The 18,567-nt window shown below is 49.6% G+C and overlaps 1 protein-coding gene across 13 annotated transcripts in view; it reads left to right on the forward strand.

Annotated features, from left to right (window-relative positions):
- The window catches only part of Pitpnm2 (phosphatidylinositol transfer protein membrane associated 2), a 138,436-nt gene that overhangs the window by 106,600 nt on the left and 13,269 nt on the right, over positions 1–18,567 (forward strand). For 12 of the 13 annotated variants that reach the window (XM_075979013.1, XM_075979044.1, XM_075979032.1 and 9 more), the window contains 8 exons: positions 4,700–4,914; positions 6,239–6,360; positions 7,668–7,895; positions 12,551–12,853; positions 13,600–13,695; positions 15,607–15,708; positions 15,866–15,936; positions 18,161–18,408. In XM_075979013.1, the coding sequence (XP_075835128.1) occupies positions 4,700–4,914; positions 6,239–6,360; positions 7,668–7,895; positions 12,551–12,853; positions 13,600–13,695; positions 15,607–15,708; positions 15,866–15,936; positions 18,161–18,408 (1,385 nt within the window). Of the gene's footprint in view, positions 1–4,699; positions 4,915–6,238; positions 6,361–7,667; positions 7,896–12,550; positions 12,854–13,599; positions 13,696–15,606; positions 15,709–15,865; positions 15,937–16,195; positions 16,340–18,160; positions 18,409–18,567 lie in introns of those variants that run through there. The other variant, XM_075979087.1, reaches the window with a different exon arrangement.

Consider the following 18,567-nt stretch of genomic DNA (forward strand, 5'->3'; position numbering starts at 1 on the left):
GGCTTGGTGCTTCTGGTTGGTTTTGGTTTGTGTTTCCTGACTATTTGTGTTGTTAAGCAACCTTCAGGCACTCACTGGCCCTGTGTATGTCTTCTGTGGAGACATGACTGTTCAAGCCTTTGGACCATTTGTGAATGTGTCATTGGTCTGTTGTTGAGATGTAGACATTATCTTTATCTTTTGGATACAAATTCTTAGCATCAGATATTACTGGCAAGTTTTCTCTTGCATTATACAAGCTCTTTTAACTCTCTTTCTGCAAAACACGTTATCAGTTTTCATTAAATCCAGCTTCTCGCGCCGGGCGGTGGTGGCGCACGCCTGTAATCCCAGCACTCGGGAGGCAGAGGCAGGCGGATCTCTGTGAGTTCGAGGCCAGCCTGGTCTCCAAAGGGAGTTCCAGGACAGGCTCCAAAGCTACAGAGAAACCCTGTCTCGAAAAACCCAAAAATAAATAAATAAATAAATAAATAAATAAATAAATAAATCAATCAATCAATCAATCAATCAATCAATCAATCAATCAATCCAGCTTCTCTGTCTTTTGCGATGAATGTTTCTGCTGGCTTCCTGTTGAAGGATGCACTTTAGCTTCCCTTGTGGACCATGGAAGTCATTTCCACCCACTTCTGCCTCATAAGGGACCACCTCCCATCTTCCTTGTAGGCACTATGTCCATTACCCCATGAGTAGACATTGGTCACCCCTAAGATCAGATCAAGCCCCCAGCTGCCTTTTTAAACAATCTTAGCAGTTCCAGTGTTGCATGTATAAACTTTGTCTAATCCAAGCTCATAGACCTATCCCTGCATTTTCTTCTGAGAGATAGATAAAAAGAGCTATAACACAGCATTGCTCACCTGGGAGTCACGTCCAGTAGCTGGAATATTGAGAAGAGTGATAGCCCAAAGCAGGGCATACATGGTCTAGATGGGTTCTGAAGAGAACACTCGGACAACAGCCTGGAGGAGACTGTGAGTTGTGTGTATTCCTATATATACATGGTATCTGCCAGCACCACTTCAGGCATGGCTGCCCCCACTCTTACAGATCAGTAGTCTAGGACCAGGCCCACCCAACAGGAGGGGATGCGTGTGTGGTCCCTGAGATTCAAGCTGTCTCAGCTTCTTCCTTTCTGTCTCCACACTGTCCCAAGTGTCTGTAGTCTGGTAGTCAGCCATCACCTTGAGTGAGCTGCACCCAGTACCCTGTGTCTCGGTTTCCTCACTTACAGAATGTGGAGCGCTCCCATTCTACCAGTTTGAGGATCAGGTGCAGACAAAGATAGGGTCCAGAGGTGTCTGCTCAGCCTTGGCATTCCCCGTGGGCCTCCTCAACGAAAGCATGCACATCTCAGCCCCAGTGGGTTCTGAGTGGCCTTGTCTGTCGCCTTACAGGTCCAGATCAAGCCCTGCTCTTCCCAGTCCCATCTGAAAGCATCAATGACTAAGTCAGATCAGCTGAACCCTCCTCACCTCTCTGTTTCCGGGGTCTTCAACCCTGTACCCTCAGTCCTTTCTCAGAAACAAACCTGAGCGATATATGGACTTTGGAGCCTTGTAGACCATACCCAGTACTTACTACAGCTGGAGTTAACTGTCTTCCCAAAGCAGACAGGGACCAGCTGTCCTCAGAGGCCGGAGTTTTCATGGCGGTAAAACTTTTCCTTGCAGTGCAACTCGGAGACTTCTCACTGGCTTGGGTAGTTCTGGGTTTTTCTTCACTTTTTAAAAAAATTACATTTATTTGGGCAGGCATGGTGGCACATGTTTTTAACCTCAGAACTTGGGAGATCTGTGTGAGTTCAAGGCTAGCCTGGTCTGCATAGTGAGCCAGAAGTACACAGATAGACCCTCTCCCTCTCTCTCTAAAATTATTTTTCTTTTTTGGGGGGGAAGGGGCAGGGAAGCATGTGTTCCATGGCACGCCTGTGGAGGTCAGAGGGCAATTTTCAGGAATCAGTTCTACCTTCTACCAGTTCAGTCCTAGGGATTGAACTCAAGTTGCCAGGCTTGGTGACAAGGGCCCTACCCACGAACAATCTTGCTGCAACTTTCTTTACTTTTCTGTTTTGGTGGTTGTTGTTTTCTCTTATTATTATTATTATTAATTTTATTGGTGTTTTTAGCCTATATGTATAAATGTATACATATAGGCTGGATCCTAGAGTTACAGACAGTGTGAGCTGCCATATGGGTGCTGGGATTTGAACCCGGGTCTTCTAGAAGAGCAGTCAGTGCTCTTAACCGCTGAGCCATCTCTCCAGCCCCGGTGGTGGTTGTTTGCAAAGAGACTTTTTTTTAAATAGCCCAGGCTGAACTGGAATTCATAATCTCCCTTCTTCTGCTGGAATTACAGGCATGAGTACCAAGCCCAGCTGATCTGCATTGTTTTCATCTTAAGTTTTTGACAGTTTTGTACATGTGCACAATGAATTTTAGTTGTCTTCACCCCCTTGCTATTACAGTGTCTCATCTCTGCTCCATCCCATTGAATCCCAGCAAGGCCCCCCACCTCCATGACTTTTGTGCGCATGCCGCCCAGTGCATTTAATTAGGGTTGCTTGCATGAGTGGGAAATTATTTACTGGAGCATGGGCAACTTAGCATTGGCTACACCACTGAAGAAAGTGACAGCTGACAGCCCCTCCCCACGCCACCATTTACAGCCAGAGGCCCCCTGAGTCCTTTCCCCAGTCTTGGACAACTTTGTGTAGTAACTATGGCCACAATGAGTTCATGAACACAATGGCATTGTGTGTCCAGAAGACAGTTTTCTACAGCACACCTCTCCATCTTCAGGCTTTATGTTCTCTTTGTCCCCAATTCCACAGTGTTCTTTGAGCCTTGATTGGGGTACTGGGTATGTTCCATTTAGGGCAAGCATATCACCTATCATTCTTTATGTTTTTGTTTTTGTTTTTGTTTTGTTTTGATTTTTCGAGACAGGGTTTCTCTGTAGCTTTTGGTTCCTGTCCTGGAACTAGCTCTTGTAGACCAGGCTGGCCTCAAACTCACAGAGATCCGCCTGCCTCTGCCTCCCGAGTGCTGGTATCATTCTTTATGTTTAATTCAAGAATTTGCACATATAGAATGTACATGGGTCATAAGCACCACTGTGGTGGGCTCATGGCAAGTGAATAGACCTTTGGGAGCAGTGCCATTTCTGGAAACAGAATTTTCTTAACCACTAGTAAACCTGTGTGTCCAAAGAACCCCTTAAGTCCTAAGCAAACAGAGGGCAATGCCAGATGTCCTGTCTGTTATTCTGCACCTTATTATTTTAAGAGAGGGTCTGTCCTTTGAGGCAGCTAGGCAGCTGGCAAGTCCCACATCCTGTTGTCTCTGCCCTCTACAGTGTTGGGGTTACAGGCATGCATGCAGTCACACATGGCTTTACATGGCTTCCAGGGTTCTGAATTCAGATCCTTGTGCTTGCACAACAAGCACTCTTACCCGCTGAGTCATCTCCCGGGCTAGGGTATACCGTTTTTTCAGATGGTAGCCAGCTGGATGGTTTCTACCTTCTTGCTACCATTCAAGTACAAGGTTTTGTGTGATACAGAGAGGTGAGATTCCAGCTTGCTTTAGTTTTTATTGTTGTTTACAGATGTTTGGGACCTTTTGCAATGACGTATGGATTGTAGCATCCATGTGCTGCTCCTACAAAATAAAAACACTAGAATTTTGCTGGTGACTGCACAGGTCTTGCAGGCTTCTTTGGGATTATTGTTGTCTTCACAATGTTGAGTCTAACCTATGAAGAGAGGATGCTTTTCCAGTTGTGTAGGTCTTTAGTTTCTTTTGGTTCTGTGGTCTTCAGTTTTCACCTCTGGTCAAATGGATTCCTGTTTGTTCTGACAAATGCTTTTATAAACACAACCAGTTTCCTTTTGTGTTCTTCAGCTTAGTGTGTTGATTTTGTGTTCTGAAGCTTTGCTGAATTCATTTAATTAAGCCTAAGAGATTTAAGGAAAATTCTTTAGAGTTTTCTATATAAAGATTATGTTCTCAACAAACTAAAATGATTTTTACTTTCTCTTTTCCAGTTTGGATGCCTTTTATTATTTCTTTTTCTTGCCTAATTATTGTGCCTGGAACAAACAGTACAAAACTGCCTAGAAGCAAGAGTAGGCACCCAGCACTGGAGAGATGGCACGCACTTGTAACCCCTTTAGGAGGCTAGAAATGCAAATCAGTACCATCCCTGCCTATGCTGTGACCTTGTCTCAGAAAATAAACAAAGAAAGTAAAAGGAAGAAGAGGCCAGGTGTGGCAGTGCTCACCTTTAACTCCAGCACTTAGGAGGCAAAGTAAGGCTGATCAAGTGAGTTCAAGTTTAAGGCCAGCCTGATCTACAAAGGAAGTTCAGGTCAGTCAGAGACCCTGTCACAAAGACAGGGAGGAGGAAGAAGAGAAAAGGGGGAAAATGGGCATCTTGGGAAAGCTCAGCCCTAGGATAGATAGAGTCAAAATAGATGATTTGTGCTTTTGATACTTATAGTTAAAGAAAAAACTCAGGGCTCTGTTCTCTTCCTTCAGACGGCTTGGGGCTCATAGAGCCACAGTGCAGATTTAGGAGGTCGTGGTGTCCTAAAGTGACACAGAAAGAGCCAGCCTCAAGGCTGAAGACCTTTTCTGTTCTGTCCTCTGAGCCTCTTCTCCATGTTGACCACACATCAACATGTTTCCCCCCATAGAAAAAAAGCCGCAACGAGACCCATGGACAAGGCAGTGGCGTGGAGATCCTGGAGAACCGGCCCTACACAGACGGTCCTGGTGGCTCTGGGCAGTACACCCACAAGGTGTATCATGTGGGCATGCACATCCCTGGCTGGTTCCGTGCCATCTTGCCCAAGGCAGCCTTGCGGGTGGTGGAGGAGTCCTGGAATGCCTACCCCTACACCAGAACCAGGTGTGCCTGCTTCTACCTCCTCAGCATGCCATCTGCTAGGGGAACTCCACAGCGTGTGTCCAGGAATTCTCCTGGCAGGCTCAACCCCCTGCACCCCTACAAGCATCAAACTCTGCCTCACACATGTCCCCTAATGGTTCACAGGTGGTCACGTGCAGGAACGGGACAGATGCCCCTGTATTGTCTGCCTCCAAGAAATGGCAATTGAAGTCATGAAGGCAGGGACTGAGCAAGGGCTGGCATCTAGGAAAGTTCAGGGAATGAACATTCTCTAAGTTCCCATGAACAGAGACAGCCTGCTAGGAAGAAGTGTGAACTGAAGGTAGACCAGATGGTCCAAAGTCTCCCAACTCTGGGACTCTAAAGCTTCTGTAGCTTTGTTAATACATCCCTTGGTAAGCAGGGCTTTTCCCAGAACCCCAACAGGGGATCTTCACTCTTTTCCCCCCAGTGCTAGCTCTCACTGAGCAAGAGTACTCCCCTTTAGCTTCCCAGGGCTTCCTCCCCTCAAACCCCATACCTGGAAAATGCTGAGAGCTAGTTTAAGATTTCCGAGAGCACTTCTCCATCCCAGAAAGGAGCTGTTCTGTTTTCAGAGTGGGCTACTTGCTGGTGTCACATACCAGGAATGTCTGCCCAGATCCACTGACTTCATAGCACACTGCCATTGTGGCTGTGCATGCATTCCCACCACACCATACTCATATGGATGCCAGATGTGGGAAGCTTCTAGAAGCTACCAAGGAAGTTCAATAGCTCTCATCCCTGTCTCTCTCTCCCACATGCTGGCTTAGGACAAGATGGTAGTATAGGAAATAGACGTGACTGTCACATCTCAGCTAACTCCACCTATCTTCGTTACATTTCTCTTACTGTGAATAGACACCTTGACCAATGCAATTTATAGAAGAGTTTATTGGGGGTTATGGTTTCAGAGGATGAGTCCATGACCATCACAATAGGGAGCATGGCAGCAGGCAGGAAGCTGTGGTGCTGGAGCAGTAGCTGAGAACTTACACCTTATCCACAAACATGAAACAAAGGGAGACAGAGCACTAACTGGGAATGGCATGGGCTTCTGAAACTTCAAAGCCCACCACCAGTGAAACACCTCTTCCAACCAGGCCATACATCCTAATCCTTCCCAAAAAGTTCCATCAACTAGGGACCAAGTATTCACATATATGAGCCTGGGGGGGGGGCATTATCATGTAATCGACCACACCACCTACCCACTTTACTTTGTTTCCAGTGTGGTCCAGCAGACTGCTAGCTAGTGACAGCCCCTCCAGGGTTCAGTCCCAATGGATGTTCTTTCTCTCAGGTTCACCTGTCCCTTTGTAGAGAAGTTCTCCATTGACATTGAGACCTTTTATAAGACCGATACTGGGGAAAACAATGATGTGTTCAGCTTGTCTCCTGTGGAAAAGAACCAGCTGATAACAGGTGAGCATGACAGCTGAAGCCTAGAAGGCAGCATTGCCACCCCAGGTCACCCTAACTCTGTCCCTCTGCCCTTGCCTGATCTCATCCTGAGAGTATGTTGGATTCTTAGGTGGTGGGTAGGATGGGGCACAGAGTGAGGCAGGACAGGCTTCCATGTCCTGAATGTGCATGCCAAGTCTGTCGGCTTTCTCCTCCCTATACATGGGCTTGTGGACTCTTGGGGTGCTGTCTGGCTAAAAGCTGCTTGTGAATGCCATGCCTACAGTAGACTGGCCCACACTATGGTGTCTGTGGCCGGAGTGACGGTGGCCTTTGCTGCTTTGCTCTCCAGCTGATGTCACTCTGCAGGAGGTGGTCTCCATTTGTTAAGCTTTTTTATTTTAGACAGTGTCTTACTCTGTAGTTCTGATTAGCCTAGAACTCACAGAGATCTGACTGCCTCTGCCTCCCGAGTCCTAGGATCAAAAGTACATCACCATGCCCAGCTAACTCTTTTAAAAGAGAAATCAGAGTTGGAGATTTTTCATGTGAAATTTCCCCAATTTTTAAACATTGACAAAATGTTTAACAAAATGGCAAACAAAACACATCTGAGGGCCTAACATGGTTCTGCAAGCCTCTTCTAGATGGTAGTCTCTGGCCCAGGTCTACTTGCTTAGGTGCTATTCAGGAGCCTCATCTGGTGACAAAGGACCATTGCGTCCTGATTCTCCATCCCCTCCACAGTAGTCCCCTGTCCTTGACAAGCAATTGGTCCCCAAGATCCCACCTCAATCCAACACTGTTCTACCCATGTGGCCAAAACGCCACCCTACTCTGGAAAGGTTCCTCAGTCTTGTCTATCCTTCCCTACCCTGTATTCTTCACGGGAATTCTTTTCCCATTGTCTCCTTGATTCACTGCCCCATTTACCTCTGCACGTGGACTATGGTATGTCAAGCTGACTGCAGATAAAAACTACAAGAACCAGGCCAGGTAGTACAGGCTGTTATTGAAGCTGCTTACAGGGAGATGGGAGGATCATAAGTTCAAAGCCACCTGGACAACTTAGTTTATGACCTTGTCTTAAAATAAAAAGTAAAAATAGGGTTGGTGATAGAGCTTAGTGATAGAGCATTTATTTAGCATGTGTGAGGCCTTAGGTTCAGTCCCAGTGTCACACACACTAAAGTAAACAGGAAAGGCTCTGGGCTGGCAGTCAGGGAGTCACCAGAAACCTTGTCCTATACACACACCATCATACATGAGTCCTGGAAAGGGTGAATAGAATTTGGGCAAACGTGACCACTCGCAGGGTGTCCCCATAGACATCATCGACATCGTCAAGGATCCTGTGCCTCCCAGCGAGTATAAGACTGAAGAAGATCCCAAGCTGTTCCAGTCAATCAAAACTCATCGGGGGCCCCTCTCTGACAACTGGATTCAGGAGTACAAGAAGCGGCTCCTCCCCATCATGTGCGCCTACAAGCTCTGCAAGGTGGAGTTCCGATACTGGGGCATGCAGTCCAAGATAGAGAGATTCATCCATGACACAGGTGAGTGTGTGCAGGGCTGGGGTATGCCTGCCCGTCTGCCTATGCCCATATTCTCCATATGCTGGTTGTGTACTTACAGTTTACTCCTAGGAGGTGACTCTGTATTAAGTTCTCTAGAGAAATGGGATTGATAAACTGAGAGAGAGAATAAACAGGATTTATCAGAGTAGTGTAGGCTGTGGTTCAAGTACTCTAACAATGGCTGCCTCCCGATGAAAAGTCCAAGAATCTAGTCGTTTGGTCCATGGGGCTGGTGGTCTCACCTGGTCTTCAGCACACACTGGAACCCAGAAAAAGTAGGCTCTGATGCCAGTGAAGAAATAGACCTGCCAGTGACAGTGAGGGCAGGCAGGAAAAGGGCAAAGCTTTTTTTTTGTTGTTTTGTTTTGTTTTGTTTTTTAAGACAGGGTTTCTCTGTGGCTTTGAGCCTGTCCTGGAACTAGCTCTGTAGACCAGGCTGGTCTCGAACTCACAGAGATCCACCTGCCTCTGCCTCCCGAGTGCTGGGATTAAAGGCGTGCGCCATCGCCCGGCCAAGGGCAAAGTTTTTTCTTCACTGCCGTTTATATAGGCTGCCACCAGAGGTGTCTCCGAGATTTAGGGTGGGTCTTCCTACCTCAAACATCCAATCCAGAAAATTCCCTCCCAGATGTGTATCTGATAATGTAGCCTGCACCCCACTGAAGCCAGACAGCCGCCCTCCTGCCACTGGGGCTCCTGGCTCCCAGGCTTTTTTCCCTCTATCTGAGGAGGTCCAGATCCTAGCTGGTCCTTAGCTCTGCTTCTTCACAGGCTGGAAACTCCAGATGGCCGAGTGGTTCAGATTTGTGCCCTTCACACCCACATGGCCTTCCCAGAGCAGGTGTTTGAGGAACAGGTGGACTAACAGATGCCTGGGAGCCCCCAGCCAAGGAAGGCTGTCCCAAGGCTCTCCTCCATTTCCCTTGGAGCCCTAGACTCATGACCCCATAGTAACATCCAGGAAGAGGCCTTGGGACACCACAAACAAGGGAAACTTACTTTATGCGTGAATAGAGCCACATCATTGACACCATGTACCACCCTCGTCACATTGACTCATGACTACCCATGATGGGGCACTATTGCCTGTTTATACACTCATGACTACCCATTATGGGGTACTGTTGCCCTGTTTGTAGAAGATGAACAAAGACCCCCACATAAACTGAACCCAGAACAGATACTCTTTGCGCTGGCAGTGGAGGTATCAGTAGACAGCCCCATGCAGTATGGATGCTAGAGTACCTGTGCCTTCAGCAGCACACTGGGCTCTGAGTACAGAGCCTCCCACCTGGAAAGGCAGTGATGATGTGTACACAACAGCCTTGATGGTGTTGTACACCATGGGACAGTTTCACCAGCTCCACCCCCAGGGCAGCATCTCAGATACATCCTTTCCTGCTCCTTTTCCAGCAGTGTCCATGACAGTTGAGTGGAGGTGGCAGAAGGATAGAACACATCCCTACAGTCTGCCTGTCTAACCCATGGTAGCCGGGATTGACCAAAACAGCCTCCCTACTACTTCCCCACATCCCTGACTGAGACCTCAGGCCAGGAGGACAGTGTTGTAGAGACAGCTTAGATCTCAGCCTGTCCACCTCACTGGGCCTTCCTCCTCCTGTCCATAGTCCCCACCTTCTAAAACAGGAGCACAGGCTTCATCTCACAGGCAGCAACTGTGGTGCTACCCTGGCACTTTCCTTGCTCCCCTGTCTTGCTGGCTTGTCCTACCCTTTACTGTCGTCTGCCCTGTATGACCTGCTTGGGGGTCCCTGGTCCTGGAGATAGTGGTTCCCAGGCTCTATGATCCCCATTCTCCCACCATCCCTATGTAACCCCTGAGTTTCTGACAAAACCCAGACTCCTCAGCTTTCTGAAGTTTGCTCTCCTCTGAAAGGAGGGTGGAGGGCACAGCTGTGAGGATAGCTGTGACATGCCATCCCCACGCTGCCATAGCAGTCACTGTTGCCTCTCTGAGTCCCACTTTCCTCATCTGTGAGGTGGGTGTAATAGTACCAGTTCTGCAGAGCTCCTGTGGGGTGAATCTCGGTGTGCAGAGCTGCAGGCAGACATGACCCAGCCCTCTCTGAGCATGGTGAACATCATTGTACTGACAATACAATGATGAAAGAAATAACTCCCAAAACTTAAGCTGCTCCCTTTGTGCCTCTACAGTAGTGCAATGTGCCATCCATCCCTTCCAGCCAGCCCACGAGGAAAACATTCCATGTTAAGTTAGAGTGGACTGTGAGCCCAAAAGACAGGCCCAGAAAAGGAAACTGAGACTCAGGCCTGAGACCTCCCTCAAGTGTAAACTAGGAATACAGTCAGCTGAGGCTGAAGGAGAGTACCATCCTGCTCCATGGGTGAGCAGAGGTCTCCACAGCTAGCCCCTCAGAGGAAAGGAGGCATGGGGCATGGGAGGAGAAAGGAGCAAAGCCTGAGGACATGCCAGGGCTGAGCCTCTCGGAGTGCTGCTCTGAGAACCAGCCATCACTCCCCAAGGATGTCCTCTGGAGAAACTCATGTACATTTAAGGCATGTTCAGGGCCACAAAATAGAAAAATTAGTCAGGCAATGATAACACATAGCTTTAATCCCAGCACTCAGAAAGCAGAGGCAGGTAGATCTCTGTGAGTTGAAGGCCAGCCTGGTCTACGTTATATAGATGAGCCAAAGATCAGCCAGCAGGAAAAGAACTAAATAAAACAGTGTTTCAGTTGTATCAATAACAAACCCCACACCTAGAGCCACATAAGAGTGTGGGAAAGGAGAGACTCAGTCAGAGAAGCACATGGCAGAAAACACACAGCACAGCGCATAGATGTCTGTTTCCCCAGAGAGACCGGTCGTTTCAACACACTGTGGGAAACACATCTGCGCACTAAACCCAGAAACAGGAAACAGCAAACACAAAACCCAGGACCTGTCCTTCTAGGAAGAGAGGAGGGGTTTTTTGTTTGTTTGTTTGTTTTTGTTTTTTCGAGACAGGGTTTCTCTGTAGCTTTTGGTTCCTGTCCTGGAACTAGCTCTTGTAGACCAGGCTGGCCTCAAACTCACAGAGATCCGCCTGCCTCTGCCTCCCGAGTGCTGGGATTAAAGGTGTGCGCCACCACTGCCGGGCTAAGAGAGGAGTTTTTGAAGAACCCCGACACTCTGGTCCTTTGCTGAGTGGTGTGGACACTAATGTGCTACTTCCCTTCTATGCTTTTTTTTAATGTCTGTGTGTGTATATGTGTGTGTGTGTGTGTGTGTGTGTGTGTGTGTGTGTGTGTGTGTGTGTGTGTATGTCTGTGTCTATGTATGTCTGTGGGGGGGGATCTGTGTGTCTGTCTGTGTGGGAACATGCATGTGAGTGCAGAGACCTGTGGAAGCCAGGTGAGGGTGTTGGATTCCTGGAGTTAGAGTTATAGGTGATTGTGAGCAGCCTGGGGTATTGGAACTGAACTCTGATCTTTTGGGAAAGCAGCAAGTACTGTAGAGATCAGAGGACAGCTTTTCCTTCTACAGTGTGGGTTCCAAGGATTAAGCTCCAGCTGTTAGGATTGGCACCCACCGTGCCATCTCACTCCCCAGTCCCTGTTTTGGATTGTTTGTTTGTTTGTTTGTTTGTCGAGCAGGGTCTGATGTGACTCAAGCTGGCCTCCAACCCAGTATTGGCCAAGGATACCTTTATGACCTTAAACTCCTGCCTCCACGTCCCAAGTGCTAGGATCGTTATGTAGCACTGCATCCAGCTTTTTTCTTTTCTTGTTTGTTTGTTTTGTTTTGTTTTGTTTTTCAAGACAGGGTTTCTCAGTGTAGCCTTGGCTGTCCTGGAACTCGCTCTGTAGACCAGGCTGGCCTCGAATTCACAGAGATCTGCCTGCCTCTGCCTCCTGAGTACTGGGATTAAAGGTGTGTCCCACCACCACCCGGCTCTTGTTTTAATTTTTTCATTTTTAAAGAAATGTGGGGCTGGGGGGGGGGGTAGTTCACTCAGTCAGTCAGTAAAATGCTTGCTACAGAACCTTGAGAACTGAGCTTTGATCCCACATAACCAACGAAGCTCAGTGGTGTATGCCTATAATCCAAGTGCTGGGGAGGCAGAGACAAGAATTCCTGGTGCTAGCTGGCATCCAGTCTAGCCAGATCAGCAAATTCTAGGTTCAATTAGGGACCCTGCCTCAAAAAAATAAGGTGGAAAAACGATAGAGGAAAGACACCCAATGTTGACAACCTCTGGCTTCCATACATATGCACATGCATAACACACACACACACACACACACACACACACACACACACACGAGACAGACAGACAGAAAGAGAACCCAACCCATTTTAAAATCTGCTCTTCTTTGGGAAATTCAACAAGAAAAGTAGACCAGGCACCGAGACAGGAGACTCTTGGGAATTAGCAGTGCCACTTGTCCTTGGGGCGTGAAGGCCCTCCAGTGAACTGTGGCTTCTGACCAGAGCCTCTGCTTAACAAGCCTGGCCCTGCAAGTGTACGGCCACTGTGAGCCCCAGGCCATCTGGGAGCCAGTTTTCTAGGGTGGCAATGGAGGAACTGAGGCACAAATAAGCAGTGACTTGAGCTGACCTACCCTGTGCCCCGGTGCACACGGCCTCTGTCCCCCGGCTCTGTACAGGCCTGCGGCGGGTGATGGTGCGGGCCCACCGGCAGGCCTGGTGCTGGCAGGATGAGTGGTATGGGCTGACCATGGAGAACATCCGAGAACTGGAAAGGGAAGTACAGCTCATGCTGTCCCGAAAAATGGCCCAGTATGCAGAGAATGAAGGAACGTCGGAGCTCTGCAAGGACAGCTCCCCTCAGGTCCAGGCATCGACAGCAGCCTCTGAACCCAGCAGCAGCAATGGGGAGGCCCTGGGCCGGGGCCTGAAGAAGCAGTGGTCCACCTCCTCCAAGTCCTCGAGATCCTCCAAGCGGGGAGGTGAGCTGGGGTTCCTGCCTTTTGATTCAAGGCTTACCTTCCCAGTTTCCAGGGTAGCCATGCCACTGCTGCGTCCTTGTAGTTCTGGGTCTTTCCTCTGGACATAGTAGAGCTAACTCTGTGGAGCCTTTCACGTTCTAACTGGTACCAGGTGGGACTTAACCTACCATGAAGTGAAGCTGCCTCTTCCACGCAGCACCCCCAGACTTACCTGTAAGCCCCAGACAGACAGTCTGTAACTTCGTGACTCTGGGGAGTGATTCTGGGTAGGCCTCCCAGTAAGAGAAGACATCTTCAAGGTATCAGATCCTGGACCACAAGGTGAAGCAGGGTCTCCCCATGCAGCCAGTCAAGCCCCTGTAACATGCCTTTCCAGCCCAGTGCACCTGGCCCTGGGCTCATGGCATTGGGATGAGGTGAGCCAGTACCTTATTCTTCTGTTTCTTCCTGCTGCCCTGCCCTGTCAGCTCTGCTGGGGCCACATTTAAGGAGCTTACTTATGGTCAGGTCCAGCTCTACTCTGAGCATACACTCTAAGCTCTCCCTGGACAAGGCAGCCAAGTGGTCTACATAGGTGGGCCCTAGACACTCAGCCCCTGCTTTCTTCATTTCTGTCTAGAGTGAACTTTTCTGATGGTGCCCACTTAGCCCTCCAAGCTGTCATCACAATTCCCTGCCTGCTGTGACTGGCTCAACAGAGTTTTTCTCTGCAGGCCAGACCATCACACAAGGGTTTTGCCTTTCAGCCAGCCCCTCCAGACATAGCATCTCAGAGTGGAGGATGCAGAGCATCGCCAGGGACTCTGATGAAGGCTCGGAAGATGAGTTCTTTGATGCACAAGGTAGGTAGACAGCTCCTACAGCCTGTGGGGACTTCTGGGGCCAAATGCAAAGAATTGTTAAAGGGTATGAAGCACCTGTCACTGTACTGCTCCTGTGACCTGTACCTACACCGTCACAGGGGGCAGCCTGGGGCTTGGATATAGAACACAGAGAATGAAATGAGGTCACTGGGAAGCCACCTCACTTGAGTTTAGGGTCTAAGTCAGGACTTAGGGCATAGAAGGAGAGTGCTGTTCTCTTGAACAGGAATAGGTAGGTTCTACCTACCCATACCTACATAGTCGTATGTATACTTACATAGCCATACCTACCCCCACCTCATAAATGACACAGAGTTCTACCAAAACCTTTCCCAGATTAATTTGTCTCCATAAGTATGACTTAACAGCATCCTCAATTTTTGTGCTTGTTTTATTGTGCTGTTGCTTTTCTTCATTAAATTAATGTAAATTAATATGCATCTAATGTGGATACTTTAGAAAAAGCAATAAGCAGAAACTAGATGAACTTAACCATTTTCCCACTAATGGCAATAAGTACAGCGGGCACACAGCCAATTGCTCACCTGTGCCGGAAAATGCAAGCACTGCCTTACACGAAACCACAAAGATGCTCTCAACAAAGTCAAAGGGGCCAGCAGGCAAGCCCAGGAAGATGGGTGCTACTGCACGCTGGCAGCCCCGCCCGCCCCAGAGCACACAAATAACAGGAGTGCAGAATGATGAGAGCATGCCCACAGCTGAAGAGCAGGGTCCTCTCGTCCTGTGTCCTAGCGTGGAGGGGCAGAGGAGCTGCCCACATGTGACATCTTAATTACCTGGCCAGCCATACCTACAGGGAGAGAACATGGGGGAGTCCGTGTCCTGGCTTGTCCTGGAGTTAGACAACCTGGAAAGGGGCCACAGGGGACTCCTGAGCCAATCTCTGCACTTGACAAGAATGGAGAAGGGTGTCTTTAGTGCCCCACCCTTCCCAGCTGGCTCTTTTTTCCTTGAAAGAGGAAAAACACCTCATGTTAAAAAAGACTGTAGGGCAAAGGCACAGCTGCCAAAGCAGCAGGCTTCTCAGGTCCTGCCCAGGAGCCAAGGAGGAGAGGGCGGCCAGCATAAGCTTGAGCCCAGGCAGCTGCCCGACCCTGGGAGCAGTTCTGGGGAAGCAGAAATGAGAGTCCAGTCTTGGGTGACATGTTCACAGCAGCACCTTCCCTGAGCTGTGTCTTTCTGGATGTTAAACAGCATCAGCTGTGAATGGATAAACAGGGACAAGGGTAGGTCTGCAGAGAGAAGGAGGTGCCACCACACTCTGCAGAGAAGTCGAACCTCAAAAGCACAGAGCTGTGAGGACACAGTCACGCACGGAAGACCACACAGTGTGTGACTGTGTCCACTGAAAATGCCCAGAGTCGGCAGAGGCCTGGATGAGAGTTCGTTATGCTGTGAGGCCTGACTGCTTGTCATCAAGCATGAAGCTTCTATTCGAGGTAATGGGAATATTTTAGAATTAAATAATGATGTGCCCACAGCATAATGAATATACTACATGTCCCTTTAATATGGTGTGGATGGGAATTTCTGTGATTGGCCAGTTGGTTTGCAGCTGCCTGGCTGTCCTATTAAGACAGAGCTGAGGGGCTGGAGAGATAGCTCAGAGGTTAAGAGCATTGCCTGCTCTTCCAGAGGTCCTGAGTTCAGTTCCAGAAACCACATGGTGGCTCACAACCATCTGTAACGAGGTCTGGTGCCCTCTTCTGGCCTGCAAGCATACACACAGACAGAATACTGTATACATAATAAATAAATAAATATTTAAAAAAAAAAGACAGAGCTGAGAACACTGGGCATGCAGACTCCAGGAACATAGGAGGTTCAGTGTGTCCCCAGTCCCCACTGAAGTCTCTCTTTCTCCCCCAGAGGATCTGTACAATGAGGAAGTATTCCCCAAGGACATCACTAAATGGAACTCCAATGACCTCATGGACAAAATGGAAAATCCAGAGCCTGAGGACCCACAGGGTAACCAGCCTGGGGGGTGAGGGTGTGGCCTACTCTTGTCTTACCCAGTTCTCACACAATGGTGGGTCCCAGGGGTTTGCGGGATTCCTGGGCCACAGCTCCCTTTGGCTACCAGGTGTCCACAACACCAGTAGTTAGTGTGGCTTCTGTGTTGCAGACGGTCTATATGGCCAGAGTGGCCCTGAGTTCAGGGTGGCCTCCAGTGTGGAGCAGCTGAACATCATTGAGGTGGGTGCTCTGGACACTGAGTGACTAAGGCTGTGGGGAGGGGACTGGGGGCTGGGGGCCCAGTACAGAGGCAAAGCTCCCCAGAGCCAGACATTCACCAGAGAGGCTGGGGTCCCTTTCCCTGCCACCTTCTGTGGAGACACTAGCTAGCCCCATCTCTGTGATATTCCTGAGAACCAAGGACAGCAGACAGCCCCCAAGAAAAACCTTGACTAAGCTCCTCCTTGGGAAAATACAATGAGAACCTTGTAAATTCCAGAGTAAAGCTAAGAACTTCACCATGTTCCCATTCTTTCCGTGGCACCAGAAGAGAGAAGGAAGCAAAAGAAGGAAGCAAAAGTCGCATAGGCAGAAGTGACATGGCTGTGGCCCTTGGAGTCAGGCAGAACTCAGTGTGTCCAATAAAGCCGTCTTTCTGGAGCCTGTGTCCGCTTTGGGGGTTCTTTGCTAAGCTCGTGCTCCTTCCACCTGCAGGCCGTCAGAGCTGTTTGCACTGGGGCAGGAGCCAGGCCTGGCCAGGGTTGTCCCATGCTGGGTCACAGTCACTGCCCTGCTGTTTGCAGACTGCCCAAGGTGGATATAGCACCTCCATGGGAACTCTGGTCTCCCTGGGGGCTTCTCCTTTGAGGTCTAGAAGGGGTAGTAGATGAAGGGAACGATTGTCAGTTGTTGCTGCTTAATGTTAGACAAAGCAAGCAGAGGGCCTTCCAACTCAGCACACACAGCTCTGACTGTCCCCCAGGAGAGGGGAGGAGCCTGCGGCTCAGGATCTGTCTTGGGATGTACATTTGGAGGAGCCCAGCACTGATTCTGGCGACTGCCATCCAAAGTCAGACCCTTCAGCCCATACTAGCCCCCAAACCGGAACCTTCCTTCGTGGAAGGATGGCTTGATAGGAACATTGAGTGGGGGGGAGGGGTTGCCCTGGCTCTCCATAGCTGCCTTCACTACTCTTGTGAGCTCTGTTCCCACTAGAGTTCAGGACAGGGGGAGTTCCTGTCTTAGGCTGGATGTGAAGAAAGCTGTTTCTGGGCTTATGGGGGTTCCTGAAGGGTTAACCAGTAAGGAGTCCAGCCTGATAAGTGCACGGAGGACAATCTGGACACCCCACCAGTCCAGTCCCACCCACCCTCAGGTAACAAGTATAGCTGAATTACACCACCCTGTCGAGGAGCTGGCAGGCTGCTGTAGATAATTTTCCCATAACCTTGTGCTCATCGTATTGGAGAAGTCCCTGTACTTGGTCCTGACGGGAGTAACCCAGGCCAGCCTGTGGTGGGCAGTCCTGAATGTGCAATTGTTCTACCCCAGCCCCTGGAGGATGAGCACACTCTACTCTCTTTCCCATCTACTCCCACGCCCCAGGACTCAACAGACACAAACCAGGGCTCATTCTCAGACATGTACCTGGAACTCAGGGACGGGGCCACAGCCTGGGCTGCCAGGAGAACTACCAGGAGCTTCGGGGGCTATTCTCTCCTGGTGCTAATGAGCTGTATGACCAGTGCCTGGGCCTCCCCAACCTACCACCTTGTCTATGAAAGGAATAGCTCTGTACCCCCTTGCATAGCTGAGCATTATCTCAGGGTCTCACTTTGACTTCATAGTAGGCCTGGTCAGCAGGAAGGTAGGCTTGTGGTTTGCTCTTCCTCTCCTGTCCTGCTGCAGTGTGCTGGGACCCCGCCTCTACTAGGATCCCTCTGTTCTTGAGGATCTTGGTCTTAGAGTCTGGAAGTAACAGGGCTTTGGACTGAGTGACAAGTGGAGGACCTCAGAGCCTGACTACTTCCCTTGCCTCGGCCACTCCTAATGATTCTGTCTCTGGACCAGCATGGCCTCACTATTTGGGCCAAACCAGACCTATATCTAAAAGCGGACATGCAGCAGGCATCCAGAGGCTTGATTGCCCAAGCAGAAGCTGGTGCCTGAAACCCTGGTGGTTTCTCTAGAAGATTCCCTTTCTTGAGTCTGCTGTGACCCTGGTCAGGCCACACCACCTCCTCCAGTCTTTGTCCTTGCAGGGATCCAAGGGAAGGCTGAGGCTGTGAACCCAGACCTCATAACCAGATCACCAAAAGCCAGGTTATCTGGGGATTTAGCTTAGGGGTAGAATGTTTGCCTATCACATATGTATGAGGTCCTAAGTTCAAGTCCCAGCACGACAAAAACTGACTAGGGCATCTGGTGCCTGGCAAGGAATTCATACCCACCACTGCCCATGCAGGATGAGGTGAGCCAGCCACTAGCCGCGCCACCCTCCAAGATTCACGTGCTGCTGCTGGTGCTGCATGGAGGCACCATTCTGGACACTGGAGCCGGGGACCCCAGCTCCAAGCAGGGTGACACCAATACTATCACCAACGTGTTCGACACCGTCATGCGTGTGCACTACCCCAGTGCCCTAGGCCACCTAGCTATCCGCCTGGTGCCCTGCCCACCCATCTGTGCTGACGCCTTCGCCCTTGTCTCCAAGTGAGTGGCAAATGCCTGCCAACACCCATCATGCCCCGCAGGGAGAAGCAACCACAGCTGTCCCCACCTGAAACCCTGAACAGTATGTGACTCTCCAGAATTAGGTCCTCTGTCCAGATTGTCCTTTCTACCATCCATCCCTCAGCCTGGGGGCCACAG

Source organism: Microtus pennsylvanicus, chromosome 1, assembly GCF_037038515.1.
Source record: "Microtus pennsylvanicus isolate mMicPen1 chromosome 1, mMicPen1.hap1, whole genome shotgun sequence".
Classification (NCBI taxonomy): domain Eukaryota; kingdom Metazoa; phylum Chordata; class Mammalia; order Rodentia; family Cricetidae; genus Microtus; species Microtus pennsylvanicus.